Source organism: Nerophis ophidion, linkage group LG13, assembly GCF_033978795.1.
Source record: "Nerophis ophidion isolate RoL-2023_Sa linkage group LG13, RoL_Noph_v1.0, whole genome shotgun sequence".
In the NCBI taxonomy this organism is placed as follows: Eukaryota; Metazoa; Chordata; class Actinopteri; order Syngnathiformes; family Syngnathidae; genus Nerophis; species Nerophis ophidion.
In genome coordinates, this window is record NC_084623.1 from 6,728,254 (window position 1) to 6,748,527 (window position 20,274).

Genomic DNA, 20,274 nt, shown 5'->3' on the forward strand with positions numbered 1-20,274 from the left:
TTTAGAAATTCACTGTAAAAAAATCAGTATATAAAAAATTATGCGTTTAAAAATTCAGTGTACAAAAATTCAGTTTAAAAATTGAGTTTACATAAAAAAAGTGTACAAAAAAATCACTATAAAAACTGCCATTGTATACAAATCTGCGTAAAAAAAATTCAGTGTATTAACATTTAGTTTATAAAAATGTAGTTTATTAAAATTCAGTGTTTAAAACTTCAGTGTAAAAAAAATTTAGTTTATAAACATTCAGTGCATAAACAATGTGTTTGTAAAAATTAATTGTAAAAATTTCAGTGTCAAAAAATATATATTCATATGCATGTCTTCGTATAGAATTAAGCGTTGTTTGTGTTTTTAATTTTTGTAATTTTTATAACAATTTTTTGGAACGCTTAAAAGGCGGATAGACGAATCACAATTACCTCCATTGTTAGCCGCCTAGTACTAGCCGTGTTTTGCTCCTTAGAATGGAGGAAAAAGGGAAACACATGCATGTTCCAGTTCAAATGGTTGTCAAACTCTTTTTTTTTCACCAAGTACCTCCATCATGACCAACATAATAGCCTTGTAGGCCTAAGTAGTCATTAAAAACAAGGCAGAGCTTTTATATAACAAGTGTGATTAATATATTTGTCACGCTTGGACTTGGTCTTGGGTTGTTTTCCCGAGGTGCAAAGCGAATGGAGTGGAAACGGCGTGAAGAAAGGTACATCTTTATTTTAACTCTAAAACTAAAAACAGGAACCAACAAAAAGCGCGCACAATGGCGGTGCATAAAACTGGGCTATGAAACAAAAGACTAGCACAAAGGCTATAAACTACAAACATGAAACAAAAACACTTGCAAAGTGGCATAAATAACAAAAACTTACGTGGACAAAATGGACATAATAGCAAGGCATGAAGCAGATAATCAGGGGCGTGAATGAGGTGATGTTGCCAGACTGACTAACTGGTAACTGTGGCTTAAATAATGAAGATGATAAGTGAAAACAGGTGTGAGACAAGACAGGTGAACTGATTGGTTGTCACGGTAACAAAACAGGGAGTGAAAAAAAAATGAACTTAGAGTCCAAAGCACCTGGTATTCCTGGGCAGTCTCCCATCCAAGTACTAACCAGGCCAGACAATGCTTAGCTTTGAGAACAGATCAGATTGGGGATGCTCAGGATAGTATGGACATACAAAAGTCATGATCAGACATGACTATAGCATGACCAAAACAAAACATGAACCATAGGCGTGACAATATTTTGGCCACTGTAACACTTTTTAAATTTTTTCATTTTATTTTTGTATACAAGTTTGTATTTATTTTATTCCTACTTGTATTTATTTTATTTGGGTTTTCATCGTATTTTTTGTTTTGTTTCCTGTGACATGGATCCCCCTGGGTCTGAAGTAAAATGACTACTACTACACACAGTTGGAACAGTAACACTGTGTATGAATATTAAATGGAGTTAACCGCTAAGTATCACCGTTCTAGTCTCACATCAAAATGGGTGAACTTAGATGAAGAAAAATATATTTCAGAGTTGCCATTTTTCATGGATGGGAAGCAAACCGATGTGTTTACCTGTATGTTGGACACGCTTGGAGGGATTCGCACTCTCGCTCCTCATAGAGAGTGTCAGGGCACTCTTGACCTCCGTCAGCAGATCTTTGAATGACGGTGCGGTAGCGAGACTGCGTGGCCGAGGTCGCGTTTTCTGTCGGGAATAAAATCAGAAAGTTAAGTGGCTTCATCTTGTGTAGCAATTTTCTACCTGCAAGGTCGTCAAAGCACATTCCCCTACAAGAGTACTTCAGTAAGGTCACGGGGGGTCGAGGATCGAACCGGCAACCTTGAATGTCGGGAACAAACCACTCTACCGCCCGAGCTACGCTGCCCGTGTCTGAAAGACTGTGTAAACCTTTTTATTCTGACCCAGAATTACCCAGAATACCTGGTTTCCTGGAACATGTTCGAACTTGCACAATTCCAAGTTAAAAAAAATTCCGTGAATCCCCAGAAATACCGATGTTCCAAAGCCCTAATTTCACCTTTTCCTGGAAAGTTCTCACAGTCCACATTTTCCAACCAATTCCAGCCATTCCACTATCGGAACATTCCTCTGAGTTGGGACAAAGACATTGTCACAGTTTCCCCGAAATTCAAGGAATTCCGAAATACCTATTCTCATTTCAAACATTTCTCAACCGATTAAAAGAAAAAAGTCCAACACCAACCCATTCATATATTTTCAGACATTTGTGCGAGTATCAATATGAATTCCCGGTTTTCCCGAATTTTCCAAGAAATTCCGCTTCATATTCAAACATCTACAATGCCCCAAATTCTCCAAATTTTGCGTTATTTATCGTCCAATTCAAACTCCAAGAAATACTGATTTTCCAAAGCCCCATGTTCACCTTTTCCTGGAAAATTTTCACAGTCCACATTTTCCAACCAATTCCAACCATTCTACCTTCGAAAAACATTCCTCTTAGTTGGGACAACAAAAGTTCCTTTTTTTTCGTACAAATCCACGGTTTTCCCAAAATTCCAGGAATTCGGAAATACCAATTTTCATTTCAAACTGTGACTACGTCAACATTTTTCAATTGATTTAAAAACAATTCAAACACTAACATATTCATATATTTTCAGACATTTGTGCGAGTATCAATATGAATTCCCGGTTTTCCCGAATTTTCCAAGAAATTCCCATTCATATTCGAACATCTACAACGTCCCATATTCTCCAAATTTTGCGTTATTTTTCGTCCAATTCAAACTCCCAGAAATACCGATTTTCCAAAGCTCCATGTTCACCTTTTCCTGGAAAATTTTCACAGTCCACATTTTCCAACCAATTCCAACCATTCTACCTTCGAAAAACATTCCTCTTAGTTGGGACAACAAAAGTTCCTTTTTTTTCGTACAAATCCACGGTTTTCCCAAAATTCCAGGAATTCGGAAATACCAATTTTCAATTCAAACTGTGACTACGTCAACATTTTTCAATTGATTTAAAAACAATTCAAACACCAACATATTCATATATTTTCAGACATTTGTGCGAGTATCAATATGAATTCCCGGTTTTCCCGAATTTTCCAAGAAATTCCCATTCATATTCGAACATCTACAATGCCCCAAATCCTCCAAATTTTGCGTTATTTTTTGTCCAATTCAAACTCCCAGAAATACCGATTTTTCAAAGCCCCAAGTTCAACTTTTCCTGGAAAATGTTCACAGTCCACATTTTCCAACCAATTCCAGCCATTCTACCTTCGAAAAACATTCCTCTTAGTTGGGACAACAAAAGTTCCTTTTTTTTTTCGTACAAATCCACGGTTTTCCCAAAATTCCAGGAATTCGGAAATACCAATTTTCAATTCAAACTGTGACTATATCAGCATTTTTCAATTGATTTAAAAACAATTCAAACACCAACATATTCATATATTTTCAGACATTTGTGCGAGTATCAATATGAATTCCTGGATTTCCCGAATTTTCCAAGAAATTCCCATTCATATTCGAACATCTACAACGTCCCATATTTTCCAAATTTTGCGTTATTTTTCGTCCAATTCAAACTCCCAGAAATACCGATTTTCTAAAGCACTATGTTCACCTTTTCCTGGAAATTATTCACAGTCCACATTTTCCAACCAATTCCAACAATTCTACCTTCGAAAAACGTTCCTCTTAGTTGGGACAACAAAAGTTCCTTTTTTTTCGTACAAATCCACGGTTTTCCCAAAACTCCAGGAATTCGGAAATACCAATTTTCAATTCAAACTGTGACTAAGTCAACATTTATCAATTGATTTAAAAAAATTCAAACACCAACATATTCATATATTTTCAGACATTTGTGCGAGTATCAATATGAATTCCCGGTTTTCCCGAATTTTCCAAGAAATCCCCATTCATATTCGAACATCTACAATGCCCCAAATTCTCCAAATTTTGCGTTATTTTTTGTCCAATTCAAACTCCCACAAATACCGATTTTCCAAAGCCCCATGTTCACCTTTTCCTGGAAAATTTTCACAGTCCACATTTTCCAACCAATTCCAACCATTCTACCTTGGAAAAACATTCCTCTTAGTTGGGACAACAAAAGTTCCTTTTTTTTCGTACAAATCCACAGTTTTCCCAAAATTCCAGGAATTCGGAAATACCAATTTTCAATTCAAACTGTGACTACGTCAACATTTTTCAATTGATTTGAAAAAATTCAAACACCAACATATTCATATATTTTCAGACATTTGTGCGAGTATCAATATGAATTCCCGGTTTTCCCGAATTTTCCAAGAAATTCCCATTCATATTCGAACATCTACAACGTCCCATATTCTCCAAATTTTAGGTTATTTTTTGTCCAATTCAAACTCCCAGAAATACCGATTTTCCAAAGCCCCGTGTTAACCTCTTCCTGGAAAATTTTCGCAGTCCACATTTTCCAACCAATTCCAACCATTCTACCTTGGAAAAACATTCCTCTTAGTTGGGACAACAAAAGTTATTTTTTTATTCGTACAAATCCACGGTTTTCCCAAAATTCCAGGAATTCGGAAATACCAATTTTCAATTCAAACTGTCACTACGTCAACATTTTTCAATTGATTTTAAAAAATTCAAACACCAACATATTCATATATTTTCAGACATTTGTGCGAGTATCAATATGAATTCCCGGTTTTCCCGAATTTTCCAAGAAATTCCCATTCATATTCGAACATCTACAATGCCCCAAATTCTCCAAATTTTGCATTATTTTTCGTCCAATTCAAACTCCCAGAAATATCGATTTTCCAAAGCCCCATGTTCACCTTTTCCTGGAAAATTTTCACTGTCCACATTTTCCAACCAATTCCAACCATTCTACCTTCGAAAAACATTCCTCTTAGTTGGGACAACAAAAGTTCCTTTTTTTTCGTACAAATCCACGGTTTTCCCCAAATTCCAGGAATTCGGAAATACCAATTTTCAATTCAAACTGTGACTATATCAGCATTTTTCAATTGATTTAAAAACAATTCAAACACCAACATATTCATATATTTTCAGACATTTGTGCGAGTATCAATATGAATTCCTGGATTTCCCGAATTTTCCAAGAAATTCCCATTCATATTCGAACATCTACAACGTCCCATATTTTCCAAATTTCGCGTTATTTTTCGTCCAATTCAAACTCCCAGAAATACCGATTTTCCAAAGCCCCATGTTCACCTTTTCCTGGAAAATTTTCACAGTCCACATTTTCCAACCAATTCCAACAATTCTACCTTCGAAAAACGTTCCTCTTAGTCGGGACAACAAAAGTTCCTTTTTTTTCGTACAAATCTACGGTTTTCCCAAAACTCCAGGAATTCGGAAATACCAATGTTCAATTCAAACTGTGACTAAGTCAACATTTATCAATTGATTTAAAAAAAAATCAAAAACCAACATATTCATATATTTTCAGACATTTGTGCGAGTATCAATATGAATTCCCGGTTTTCCCGAATTTTCCAAGAAATTCCCATTCATATTCGAACATCTACAACTTCCCATATTCTCCAAATTTTGCGTTATTTTTTGTCCAATTCAAACTCCCACAAATACCGATTTTCCAAAGCCCCATGTTCACCTTTTCCTGGAAAATTTTCACAGTCCACATTTTCCAACCAATTCCAACCATTCTACCTTGGAAAAACATTCCTCTTAGTTGGGACAACAAAAGTTCCTTTTTTTTCGTACAAATCCACGGTTTTCCCAAAACTCCAGGAATTCGGAAATACCAATTTTCAATTCAAACTGTGACTACGTCAACATTTATCAATTGATTTAAAAAAATTCAAACACCAACATATTCATATATTTTCAGACATTTGTGCGAGTATCAATATGAATTCCCGGTTTTCCCGAATTTTCCAAGAAATTCCCATTCATATTCGAACATCTACAACTTCCCATATTCTCCAAATTTTGCGTTATTTTTTGTCCAATTCAAACTCCCAGAAATACCGATTTTCCAAAGCCCCATGTTCACCTTTTCCTAGAAAATTTTCACAGTCCACATTTTCCAACCAATTCCAACCATTCTACCTTGGAAAAACTTTCCTCTTAGTTGGGACAACAAAAGTTCCTTTTTTTTCGTACAGATCCACAGTTTTCCCAAAATTCCAGGAATTCGGAAATACCAATTTTCAATTCAAACTGTGACTAAGTCAACATTTTTCAATTGATTTAAAACAATTGAAACACCAGCATATTCATATATTTTCAGACATTTGTGCGAGTATCAATATGAATTCCTGGTTTTCCCGAAATTTCCAAGGAATCCCCATTTGGCATTTTTTGCCCGATTCAGACCTTTTCAACCATCCGCACACACAACTCTTCAGAGATCTTGAAGGCCAAACATATTTTCCCTTTCCCAAAATCCCTGGAATTTCCAGGAAATATTTCCCCTAGACTATGACTGGGCGATATACAAACTTCTGCAAATTCCACATTTGTCATCCGATCTGAACCGTTCCACCATCCACACACTCCACTCACCCTGGACATTCAAGCCAGAAGGTCTCCTGGTTTTGAAAATTCCCTTATGACCCGTAGACTGTCGTAGGGCTCACACCAACACAAATCAGCAGTCTCAAAAGTTTTGGAGTCCCTGATATATGTATCTGGATCACCTTTATTTTCCAAAGCTCTATTCTAACCTCTCGTTCATTATACACATGTTCCGATCACACCCAACCATTCCACCATCAAAACATTCCTCTTAGTTGGGAAAACAAAAATGATTGGTGTTTTTGTTCTTAGAAATTCACAGTTATTCCAAAAACAGTTTGAAGTTGGAATCGGATGAAAAATGTGGACACGAGGAAGTTGAATAAATAGATACATTTTAGTGTAGAAAACCATATGTGTGAAAGTTTGTGGCATTCACACAATAAACCACCCCAAAAAAATATTTAAATAGCTCAACACAAAAAAAAACGGCCAGTGTTTATTTTAAATTGGCCGCCTATCCAAGAGTGGAACATGAACCAGTAAAATAATTTTGAGTGCGACGGTAAGTGGGGTAGAAGCTGACGGGATGATGATCAGTGTATGATGCACATTGCATTCACACAATAATGACCACACACTCATCACCTCCCATTAAAAGGGTGACATTAAAAGCGACTGCATCATCAGTGGATCAATGAGCCGCATAATAGTTAAAGAGATGAGTTGCTGGCACGATTGCTTTGATTGTTTATTTCCAGTATTAATCATTTCCTTTGTGATGCATCAGCCAAACACGAATAGATATTTATATGACAGGTAATTGATCTTTTCCTATTTCCTGTATTGTCTTTTACAAAACCCGCCAAGTTGACGTGTTTTGTAAATGGTAAGAAAAAACAGAATACAATGATTTTCAAACCTTTTTAACTTATATTCAATTGAATAGACTGCAAGGACAAGATATTTAATGTTCGAATGGTAGCAACACATTGCAAAAAAAGTTGGAACGGGGGCATTTTTCCACCACAAAACCCCTGTCAGCAAGTACAGTTTGTCGCTACATCTGTAAGTGAAAGTTAAAACTCTAGTATGCAAAGTGAAAGCCGTTTATCAACAACACCCAGACACGCCGCCAGCTTCACTGGGCCCAAGCTCATCTAAGATGGACTTTTTTTTTTTGTGCAAATAATCATCAACTTTAGAATTTGATGCCAGCAACACGTGACAAAGAAGTTGGGAAAGGTGGCAATAGATACTGATAAAGTTGAGGAATGCTCATCAAACACTTATTTGGAACATCCCCCACAGGTGTGCAGGCTAATTGGGAACAGGTGGGTGCCATTATTGGGTATAAAAATAACTTCCCAAAAAATGTTCAGTCTTTCACAAGAAAGGATGGGGCGAGGTACACCCCTTTGTCCACAACTGCGTGAGCAAATAGTCAAACAGTTTAAGAACAACGTTTCTCAAAGTGCAACTGCAAGAAATTTAGGGATTTCAACATCTACGGTCCATAATATCATCAAAAGGTTCAGAGAATCTGGAGAAATCACTCCACGTAAGCGGCACGGCCGGAAACCAACATTGAATGGCCGTGACCTTCGATCCCTCAGACGGCACAGTATCAAAAACCGACAATCTCTAAAGGATATCACCACATGGGCTCAGGAACACTTCAGAAAACCACTGCCACTAAATACAGTTCGTGCCTACATCTGTAAGTGCAAGTTAAAGCTCTACTATGCAAAGTGAAAGCCATTTATCAACAACATCCAGAAACGCCACCGGATTCTCTGGGCCCGAGATCATCTAAGATGGACTGATGCAAAGTCGAAAAGTGTTCTGTGGTCTGACGAGTCCACATTTCAAATTGGTTTTGGAAACTGTGGACGTCAAAGAGGAAAAGAATCATCCGGATTGTTCTAGGCGCAGATTTCAAAAGCCAGCATCTGTGATGGTAAGGGGGTGTGTTAGTGCCCGAAGCATGGTTAACTTACACATCTGTGAAGGCACCATTAATGCTGAAAGGTACATCAAGGTTTTAGAGCAACATATGTTGCCATCCAAGCAACGTTATCATGAACGCCCCTGCATATTTCAGCAAGACAATGCCACCAAGCGAGTAAAAAAGTACGGGTACTAGACTGGCCTGCCTGTAGTCCAGACCTGTCTCCCATTGAAAATGTGTGGTGTATTATGAAGCCTAAAATACCACAACGGGGACCCTGGACTGTTGAACAACTTAAGCTGTACATCAAGCAAGAATGGGAAATAATTCCACCTGAAAAGCTTTAAAAATGTTTCTCCTCAGTTCCCAAACGTGTACTGAGTGTTGTTAAAAAAGGAAAGGTAAAAATGCCCAACATTTTTGCAATGTGTTGCTACCATTAAATTCTAAGTTAACGATTTTCTCAGTTTCTGTGACGATCCGTCACTTACCTGTTTATATTTACTTCCCATCAGTGCTTTTATTTTGTTTCCATTTTCTGTGTTCTTCCCTCACCTGCCGACCACACCTGCTGCCAATCAGTATGTTTCTATTCATGCCTGTCTCTGTTCTATGTTTGGACCTGTTATGCACAACTTTTTTTTGAGTAAGTTAAAACATATTTTACCTGCACCCTATACTCCTGGTTCCTGCATCTTGGGGTTACTACAACTTCAGCTATGCGAGTTCCTAACACTTTGAACATTTAATATATTGTCTTTGAAGTTGAATATAAGTTGAAAAGGATTAGCAAATCATCGTATTCTGGAGCATTGTACAAGAAGAAGGTACATAGGCGCACGTTCCAGACTACCTGGCACGCAGGTTGATGGGCAGGCCGTCCACTCGCTGAAGGGCGTCACGATGCAGTCCTTCTTGCACGGGAGATCACAGGGCCGGAGTGTTTCTGGCCGCGTGGACTCGGGGCATCTGCACACACACACAAACAGACAAACAGCGGTCTTAAATTCCACTCCATCCCTCAGGCGGGGGAGTGATAAATGTCCCCGACTCTGGCCGGTAACAGGACAGCGTCGTGAAACAAGTGCCCCGTCCTTGACATCACACCTCTCCGCCGCAGGAAACCTGATTGATTATTCGTCCTGCCGCTTGTACGAGCTTAGGCAAAAAGTAGACGGATCATAAATATGAGGTTAGTCTCCCAAAACGACTATTTGGTGCCGTGCGGGCAAAATACCATTAAGTCAGAAAAACACATTCACACACTGATGGCGGAAGCTGCCATGCAAGGCCCTAACCACCACCCCATCAGGAGCAAGGGTGAAGTGTCTTGCTCAAGGACACAACGGACGTGACTGGATGGTAGAAGCTGGGGATCGAACCAGGAACCCTCAGGTTGCTGACACGGCCACTCTCCCAATAGCGCCACGCGGTCCCCATATTGTTAGAACACACTGATAGCGGGATCTGCCATGCAAGACCCTAACCACCACCCCATCAGGAGCAAGGGTGAAGTGTCTTGCTCAAGGACACAACGGACGTGACTGGATGGTAGAAGCTGGGGATCGAACCAGGAACCCTCAGGTTGCTGACACGGCCACTCTCCCAATAGCGCCACGCGGTCCCCATATTGTTAGAACACACTGATAGCGGGATCTGCCATGCAAGACCCTAACCACCACACCATCAGGAGCAAGGGTGAAGTGTCTTGCTCAAGGACACAACGGACGTGACTGGATGGTAGAAGCTGGGGATCGAACCAGGAACCCTCAGGTTGCTGGCATGGCCACGCTACCAACCATGCCACGCGGTCCCCATATTGTTAGAACACACTGATGGTTGGAGCTGCCATGCAAGGCCCTAACCACCACCCCATCAGGAGCAAGGGTGAAGTGTCTTGCTCAAGGACACAACGGACGTGACTGGATGGTAGAAGCTGGGGATCGAACCAGGAACCCTCAGGTTGCTGGCATGGCCACGCTACCAACCATGCCACGCGGTCCCCATATTGTTAGAACACACTGATGGTTGGAGCTGCCATGCAAGGCCCTAACCACTACCCCATCAGGAGCAAGGGTGAAGTGTCTTGCTCAAGGACACAACGGACGTGACTGGATGGTAGAAGCTGGGGATCGAACCAGGAACCCTCAGGTTGCTGGCATGGCCACGCTACCAACCGTGCCACGCGGTCCCCATATTGTTAGAACACACTGATGGCGGGAGCTGCCATGCAAGGCCCTAACCACTACCCCATCAGGAGCAAGGGTGAAGTGTCTCGCTCAAGGACAAAACGGACGTGACGGGATGGTAGAAGCTGGGGATTGAACCAGGAACCCTCAGGTTGCTGGCATGGCCACGCTACCAACCGTGCCACGTGGTCCCCATATTGTTAGAACACACTGATGGCGGGAGCTGCCGTGCAAGGCCCTAACCACCACCCCATCAGGAGCAAGGGTGAAGTGTCTTGCTCAAGGACACAACGGACGTGACTGGATGGTAGAAGCTGGGGATCGAACCAGGAACCCTCAGGTTGCCGGCATGGGCACGCTACCAACTGTGCCACGCGGTCCCCATATTGTTAGAACACACTGATGGTTGGAGCTGCCATGCAAGGCCCTAACCACCACCCCATCAGGAGCAAGGGTGAAGTGTCTTGCTCAAGGACACAACGGACGTGACTGGATGGTAGAAGCTGGGGATCGAACCAGGAACCCTCAGGTTGCTGGCACGGCCACTCTCCCAATAGCATCAGGCGGTCCCAATATTGTTAGAACACACTGATAGCGGGAGCTGCCTTGCAAGGCCCCAACCACCACCCCATCAGGAGCAAGGGTGAAGTGTCTTGCTCAAGGACACAACGGACGTGACTGGGTGGTAGAAGCTGGGGATCGAACCAGGAACCCTCAGGTTGCTGGCATGGCCACGCTACCAACTGTGCCACGCGATCCCCATATTGTTAGAACACACTGATGGCGGGAGCTGCCATGCAAGGCCCTAACCACCACCCCATCAGGAGCAAGGGTGAAGTGTCTTGCTCAAGGACACAACGGACGTGACTGGATGGTAGAAGCTGGGGATCGAACCAGGAACCCTCAGGTTGCTGGCATGGCCCCGCTACCAACCGTGCCACGCGGTCCCCATATTGTTGGAACACACTGATTGCGGGAGCTGCCATGCAAGGCCCTAACCACCACCCCATCAGGAGCAAGGGTGAAGTGTCTTGCTCAAGGACACAACGGACGTGACTGGGTGGTAGAGCTATGGATCGAACCAGGAACCCTCAGGTTGCTGGCATGGCCACGCTACCAACCGTGCCACGCGGTCCCCATATTGTTAGAACACACTGATAGCGGGAGCTGCCTTGCAAGGCCCCAACCACCACCCCATCAGGAGCAAGGGTGAAGTGTCTTGCTCAAGGACACAACGGACGTGACTGGATGGTAGAAGCTGGGGATCGAACCAGGAACCCTCAGGTTGCTGGCATGGCCCCGCTACCAACCGTGCCACGCGGTCCCCATATTGTTAGAACTTTTTTAGTCAATTTTGCAGCTGAATGCCACTTGCTACTCGACACATGCTAAGTGTTACCATGCTAATCTTAGCATTCTAGCATGCTAAAATCAATATGCTAACATTTGTTTAACCAATTTTGCAGCCAAACATTCAGGGTCATATGACTTGGTACTTGACACATGCGAAGTGTTAGCATACCAACATTAACATGCTTAACTTTTTTTTAAACCAATTTTTCAGCCAAACATCTTAGACTCATATCACTCGGTATTTCACCCATGCTAACTGTTAGCATGCTAACATTAACACGCTAACTTTTTTTAAACCAATTTTTCAGCCAAACATCTTGGACTCATATCCCTCGGTATTTCACCCATGCTAACTGTTAGCATGCTAACATTAACGCGCTAACTTTTTTAGTCGATTTTTCAGCCGAATGCCACTTGCTACTCGACAATAGTGTTACCATGCTAATGTTAGCATTCTAGCATGCTAAAATCAATATGCTAACATTTGTTTAACCAATTTTTGCAGCCAAACATTCAGGGTCATATGACTTGGTACTTGACACATGCGAAGTGTTAGCATACCAACATTAACATGCTTAACTTTTTTTTAAACCAATTTTTCAGCCAAACATTTTAGACTCATATCACTCGGTATTTCACCCATGCTAACTGTTAGCATGCTAACATTAACGCGCTCACTTTTTTAGTCGATTTTTCAGCCGAATGCCACTTGCTACTCAACACATGCTAAGTGTTACAATGCTAATGTTAGCATTCTAGCATGCTAAAATCAATATGCTAACATTTGTTTAACCAATTTTTGCAGCCAAACATTCAGCGTCATATGACTTGGTACTTGACACATGCGAAGTGTTAGCATACTAACATTAACATGCTTAACTTTTTTTTAAACCAATTTTTCAGCCAAACATCTTAGCCTCATATCACTCGGTATTTCACCCATGCTAACAGTTAGCACGCTAACATTAACACGCTAACTTTTTTTAAACCAATTTTTCAGCCAAACATCTTAGACTCATATCACTCGGTATTTCACCCATGCTAACTGTTAGCATGCTAACATTAACACGCTAACTTTTTTTAAACCAATTTTTCAGCCAAACATCTTAGACTCATATCACTCGGTATTTCACCCATGCTAACTGTTAGCATGCTAACATTAACACGCTAACTTTTTTTAACCAATTTTTCAGCCAAACATCTTAGACTCATATCACTCGGTATTTCACCCATGCTAACTGTTAGCATGCTAACATTAACACGCTAACTTTTTTTAAACCAATTTTTCAGCCAAACATCTTAGACTCATATCACTCGGTACTTCACCCATGCTAACTGTTAGCATGCTAACATTAACGCGCTCACTTTTTTAGTCGATTTTTCAGCCGAATGCCACTTGCTACTCAACACATGCTAAGTGTTACAATGCTAATGTTAGCATTCTAGCATGCTAAAATCAATATGCTAACATTTTTTTAACCAATTTTGCAGCCAAACATTCAGGGTCATATGACTTGATACTTGACACAAGCGAAGTGTTAGCATACCAACATTAACATGCTTAACTTTTTTTTAAACCAATTTTTCAGCCAAACATTTTAGACTCATATCACTCGGTATTTCACCCATGCTAACTGTTAGCATGCTAACATTAACATGCTTAACTTTTTTCAAACCAATTTTTCAGCCAAACATCTTAGACTCATATCACTCGGTACTTCACCCATGCTAACTGTTAGCATGCTAACATTAACGCGCTAACTTTTTTTGTCGATTTTTCAGCCGAATGCCACTTGCTACTCGACACATGCTAAGTGTTACAATGCTAATGTTAGCATTCTAGCATGCTAAAATCAATATGCTAACATTTGTTTAACCAATTTTTGCAGCCAAACATTCAGGGTCATATGACTTGGTACTTGACACATGCGAAGTGTTAGCATACTAACATTAACATGCTTAACTTTTTTTTAAACCAATTTTTCAGCCAAACATCTTAGACTCATATCACTCGGTACTTCACCCATGCTAACTGTTAGCATGCTAACATTAACACGCTAACTTTTTTAGTCGATTTTTCAGCCGAAAGCCACTTGCAACTCGACACATGCGAAGTGTTACCATGCTAATGTTAGCATTCTAGCATGCTAAAATCAATATGCTAACATTTGTTCAACCAATTTTTGCAGCCAAACATTCAGGGTCATATGACTTGGTACTTGAAACATTCGAAGTGTTAGCATACTAACATTAACATGCTTAACTTTTTTTTTAAACCAATTTTTCAGCTAACCGTTAGCATGCTAACATTAACGCGCTAACTTTTTCAGTCAATTTTTCAGCCGAATGCCACTTGCTACTTGACACATGCTAAGTGTTAGCATGCTAGCATACTAACATTGACATGCTAACATTTTTTTAAACCAATTATGCATCCATATGGTGCCTGACACATGCTAACTGTTTCAGTTAATTGTGCAGCCAAACAACTCAGAGTCATATACATAGGTACTTAACAAATGCTAACTTTTTTTTAGCAAATTTTACAAAATACGCCTCATAGTCATATGACTTGTTTTTTTCCACATTCTAGCATAGTAAGTTTAGCATTTTCAGGGGCTTGCGCCTTACGGCACATTGCGCATCTTAGTATTCACACGCAATTGCTACTTAAGGCAATATTATTTTATAAACATCTCTGCATTATTTTTGAAATATCCGTGACTGATGCAGATCCAAAATACGCGAAAGCAGGTAACAATGGGTAATACACGTTGGTTTTGCATAATAGGTCACTTTTAATGCCCAAATAAGTACATCCACCTCGCTGTGATGTCACAACGTAGCCAGACTGCAAAACCCCCGCGAACAGAGGCACACCAAACTGCATCAAGATTATAATTATTCACAAATCAAAACAGATAAAATTGATCGTAGTTTCCCTTTAAGAAAATCTATATCCGTATCTTCCTGTTGGCATGATGTCCACTGTTAGCACCATGCAGACCCAGGAGACTCCCCCAGCAAAAATCAATTAAGGACCACGACACGCATGCTAATTCAAGCTGACAAATGTAACGAGGTGCAAACTGTTTACTAATAAGTTTTGTTCCTCCGAGGACGCATTGCCATCATTTTAAAGACCTCATCCCTCAAATGCAAGCAGTTCACCTGCATTCGTGGAAAATCGTTGCGGCGTGTTTCCTCTTTAATTCGTGTCGCCCACCGACACTTTTGTCAATGCCTCTTTATTCATGCGACAATGTCGACTACAGCAGGGGTTCTCAAACTTTTTGACCCCGGGGGCCCGGCTATTCCACTACACAGGGGCACCGGGAGGGTGGCAACCACTCAAATATAAACACTGAGTTAGTAATCCCTGCAGCCCTGCCCAAGATGGAGGCAAGGAGGCGTGGCGTGCCGAGAGCGACGCCGCCGCAATCGGATTCAGGTGCGTGGCTCACACACCGGGAAACGATTAACTTTACTCCTGACACTGTATAAAAGGGGATAAGGAGGAGAGATCGGGGAGGAAGGAGGAGAGTTCGCAGAGCATGAGAAGCGAGAGCAACACAGAGCGCAAGACGAGCACGACGACGACGGCGGGTGAAAAGCAGACCGGGAACGAGCAGTGGAGGAAGGAGCTGAAAAGCGATCCGAGCTGCAATTAACTTTATTTCAAAATAAAGAAGTTAAAACTGCTCAAAAGCATGTCCTTCCTGGGTGGTCCATTCAACCCGCACAACGATAGGAAGAGACTGTCACAATCTCACTGTTGATTTTAAATCCAATTTAATAATTATATCTAACCTACTTAGAGTTTACGACCTTGTCAAATGGTATGGAAGCGTGTGTTGATCACAACAAAAATATTCTCAGGTCAGGCTGATTAGAAAAAAAAGAATACTGATCAAATGCAAAATAAAAAACAAATAAAAAAGGGACTCATAAAAAGTGATGAAAAAAATGTGCATACAATTACACAGCTCTAAAGTAAAATTCTAACAAAATTTTAAATAAATACTAGAGAGGTCTGATAATATCGGCCGATAAATACTTTAAAATGTAATAATGGAAATTATCGGTAACGGTTCCCCTCTCTCCTCTCCCACACACAACACAGGGGTTGACGACTGCAGAATGAGAGGTTTGCTCGATGACCTCATCAAACGGCCGCGAGCGCAGTATAACAAAAACAAGAGTGTGTTGTTGCCGGTGCTGTAGCCGTGACTGACTAACGACAACATGTCTATGGTTTGGGAATATTTTAAAGTGTGTCTGACTGATAAAAAAACTGGCAATTTGCAATGACTGCAAAAAGTTGCTTGTACGAGGGGGAACCAAGACGTCTTCCTTTAATACGAGAAATTTGATCTGCCACCTCTTCAAGAATCATAAGGAGATACACCATGAATACAAGTGGAAGATGGATGAAAAGCAAACAGCGAAAAAAAGTAGTACCACACATCCATCCATCCATTTCCTACCGCTTATTCCCTTTTGGGGTGACGTGGGGTGCTGGCGCCTATCTCAGCTACAATCGGGCGGAAGGCATGTACACTCTGGACAAGTCGCCACCTTATTGCAGCGCCAACACAGATCGACAAACAACATTCACACTCACATACGGGGCCAATTTAGTGTTGCCAATCAACCTATCCCCACAGTTGTGGCTTAAAGACTCTGCCGAGAAAAAACAAAAATACAACAAAAAGCCCGCACAATATGGCAAAAGCTAAGATTGACTTTGGTGTGGCTCGTCTGCCCTACATGGCGCACACTTTGCAGCTTGGAGTGAGTGAAGCTGCCTTGTCTTAAAGCAGCATTTTAAAAGCTGACTGCTAGGCCACTTCAAGCACTCACCACCAGCTTGCAGTACAGTTTTGTTACTCATTCAAATACGTTACAGCAATGGAAAATGATCCCAGTTTATAATTTCCTGTTATACGGTATATCAGGCAGTCTTGCACTAAAGGAGGACTATGTCATTGTTTACTTTATAACTCCAGTATACTCTGGACTGAAGCTGTGTGCTTTCATTGTTTTTGTAGCATGTTTTAAAAAAAATAATAATAATAATGCTCTTTGTGAAAGTCAAAGTATAGTATTTCCCGTAGTTGTAGTGAATATCAGGGAGAGCACGTCCCGGATTCTAAGTTGCTGTTTTGAGGTATGTTAAAAAAAAATAATGCACTCTGTGACTTCAATAATAAATATGGCAGTGCCATGTTGGCATTGTTGTCCATATTTTGAGTTGATTTATTTTGGAAAACCTTGTTACATTGTTTAATGCATCCAGCGGGCCACCACAACAAAATCAGGCATAATAATGTGTTCATTCCATGACTGTACATATCGGTATCAGTAATTAAGAGTTGGACGATGTCGGAATATCGGCAAAAAAAGCCATTATCGGACATCTCTAATAAATACCTTATTTTTCGGACTATGAGGCGCACTTAAAATCCTCTCGTTTCCTCTAAAATCGACAGTTCGCCTTAAAACCCGGTGGGCCTAATGTACGGCATAATCCTGGTTGTGCTTACCGACCTCGAAGCTATTCTATTTGGTACATGGTGTAATGATAAGTGTGACCAGTAGATGGCAGTCACACATAAGAGGTATGTGGAAACCGCAGTATGACGCCAGTAAAAAACACCACAACTTAAAATGTTACTGTGGAGGAGGGGGGGGCGTGGCCTGCAGGCCTGCCGCGTAACAAGGTGGGCAAGTTGTGACGTTGATTTTGATCATTGAAATTTGGTCATTTTCTCAACCAACCAACGTTGAGTTAAAGGCCTACTGAAATGATATTTTCTTACTTAAGCGGGGATAGCAGGTCCATTCTATGTGTCATACTTGATCATTTCGCAATATTGCCATATTTTTGCTGAAAGGATTTAGTAAAGAACATCCACGATAAAGTTTGCAACTTTTGGTCGCTAATAAAAAAGCCTTGCCTGTACCGGAAGTAGCAGACGATGTGCGTGTGACGTCACGGGTTGTGGAGCTCCTCACATCTGAACATTGTTTACAATCATGGCCACCAGCAGCAAGAGCGATTCGGATCGAGAAAGTGACAATTTCCCCATTAATTTGAGCGTGGATGAAAGATTCATAGGTGAGGATTGTGAGAGTGACGGCCTAGAAATAAAAAAAAAGACTATACAGTGGGAGCGATTAAGATGTTATTAGACACATTTACTAGGATATTTCTGGAAAATCCCTTATCTGCTTATTGTGTTACTAGTGTTTTAGTGAGATTATATGCTCGTACCTGTACAACCTGAAGGTCGGCCTCGCACCTTTCTTCAGCACCAGTCGACGGGTGGTGGCAATGCCCATCTCTACCCTTCGCAAGGGAGCCTTTTCGAAACACGATCTTTCGAAATGATCGCTGCATAATACACTGTACTAACCGATACAACCTGTGTATCGGTTGGGGACATCTCTAAGCTGCTGATCCGCCTCCGCTCGGGATGGTTTCCTGTGGACGGGACTCTCGCTGCTGTCTTGGATCCGCTTTGAACTGAACTCTCGCGGCTGTGTTGGAGCCACTATGGATTGAACTTTCACAGTATCATGTTAGACCCGGGGGGGGGGTTGCCCACATCTGAGGTCCTCTCCAAGGTTTCTCATAGTCAGCATTGTCACTGGCGTCCCACTGGATGTGAATTCTCCCTGCCCACTGGGTGTGAGTTTTCCTTGCCCTTTTGTGGGTTCTTCCGAGGATGTCGTAGTCGTAATGGTTTGTACAGTCCTTTGAGACATTTGTGATTTAGGGCTATATAAATAAACATTGATTGATTGATCGATTGATTGATTTTGTGTGTGTGGTCCAATCCAACTGTGTTCGCTTGACCGCTCTGTTCCATAGTAAAGCTTGACTGTCATCTTTCGGGAATGTAAACAAACAAACAAACACCGGCTGTGTTTGTGTCACTAAAGGCGGCCACAATACACCGCTTCCCACCTACAGCTTTCTTCTTTGACGTCTCCATTATTCATTGAACAAATTGCAAAAGATTCAGCAACACAGAAGTCCATAATACTGTGGAATTATGCGATGAAAACAGACGACTTATAGCTGGGAACGGTGCTGGAACAAAATGTCCTCTACAATGCGTGACATCACTCGCATGCGTCATCATAGTGCGACGTTTTAGCATGATACTTCAGCGCAAAATTTAAAATTGCAATTTAGTAAACTAAACTGGCATGTGTTGCAATGTTAATATTTCATCATTGATATATAAACTATCAGACCGTGTGGTCGGTAGTAGTGGCTTTCAGTAGGCCAGGGGTAGGGAACCTATGGCTCTGGAGCCAGATGTGGCTCTTTTGATGACTGCATCTGGCTCTCGGATAAATCTGAGCTGACACTGCTTAACACGATAAGTAATGAATGATTCCACTTGTAATCACAGTGTTAAAATTAATGTTCAAAATGTAAAACATTAATTTCTTATGCATTTTTAATCCATCCACCTGTTTTTGTCCCGCACCCGTTCAAGAATTTGCGTTAATGGTAAGAAGTTATTTATTTATTCTTGGTTAGTGTGGGACTTGCCCTCCTGGGGTTTGTTGGACTACCAAGGACCAACATGAGAGCCTGTTTCAGGGTTACAATATTGTTTTATTTTTCAATAAGTCTCTCAGTTACTTTTTAGCAATTGTATTTTTCTCTTTCGTTTTCGCTCACGCTCTGGCTCCAGCCCCAACCCCGTCTCTCCTCCTAGCTGTCGCTTATAACAGAGCGACAGGTGATTAATTAAAAAGGCCCAGGTGGGCCTTCTACGCACCTGTCGCTGATTTCGAGGCCAGTCCTGGCACACCCCAGTTCGTTGCAGGCCAGCAAGCCACGCCCCCTCCACAGTTAGCTCGAGAATAACACAGTTATTACAAAGAATAAGAGACCTATTATACTCTAGAAATGTTAGTCTTACTTAAAAATGCACGAGTTTAGTTTTGTTCAGTGTAAAAAAAACAATATTGTATGGCTCTTATGGAAATACATTTTAAAATTTTTAAAAAAGTAGAAGCATTCAAGTCTCACCTTAAAACTCATCTGTATACTCCAGCCTTTAAATAGACCTCCTTTTTAGACCAGTTGATCTGCCGCTTCTTTTCTTTTTTCTCCTATGTCCCCACGTCCCTTGTGGAGGGGGTCCGGTCCGACGACCATGGATGAAGTACTGGCTGTCCAGAGTCGGGACCCATGATGGACCGGTTGGGGACATTTCTACAATCCGCTTGAGATGGTTTCCTGTGGA

The 20,274-nt window shown here is 41.2% G+C and overlaps 1 protein-coding gene across 1 annotated transcript in view; it reads right to left on the reverse strand.

Moving 5' to 3' along the window:
- The window catches only part of thsd7ba (thrombospondin, type I, domain containing 7Ba), a 531,947-nt gene that overhangs the window by 182,124 nt on the left and 329,549 nt on the right, over positions 1 to 20,274 (reverse strand). The window contains 2 exon segments of the mRNA XM_061918320.1: positions 1,583 to 1,715; positions 9,313 to 9,428. Coding sequence (XP_061774304.1) covers positions 1,583 to 1,715; positions 9,313 to 9,428 — 249 coding nt within the window.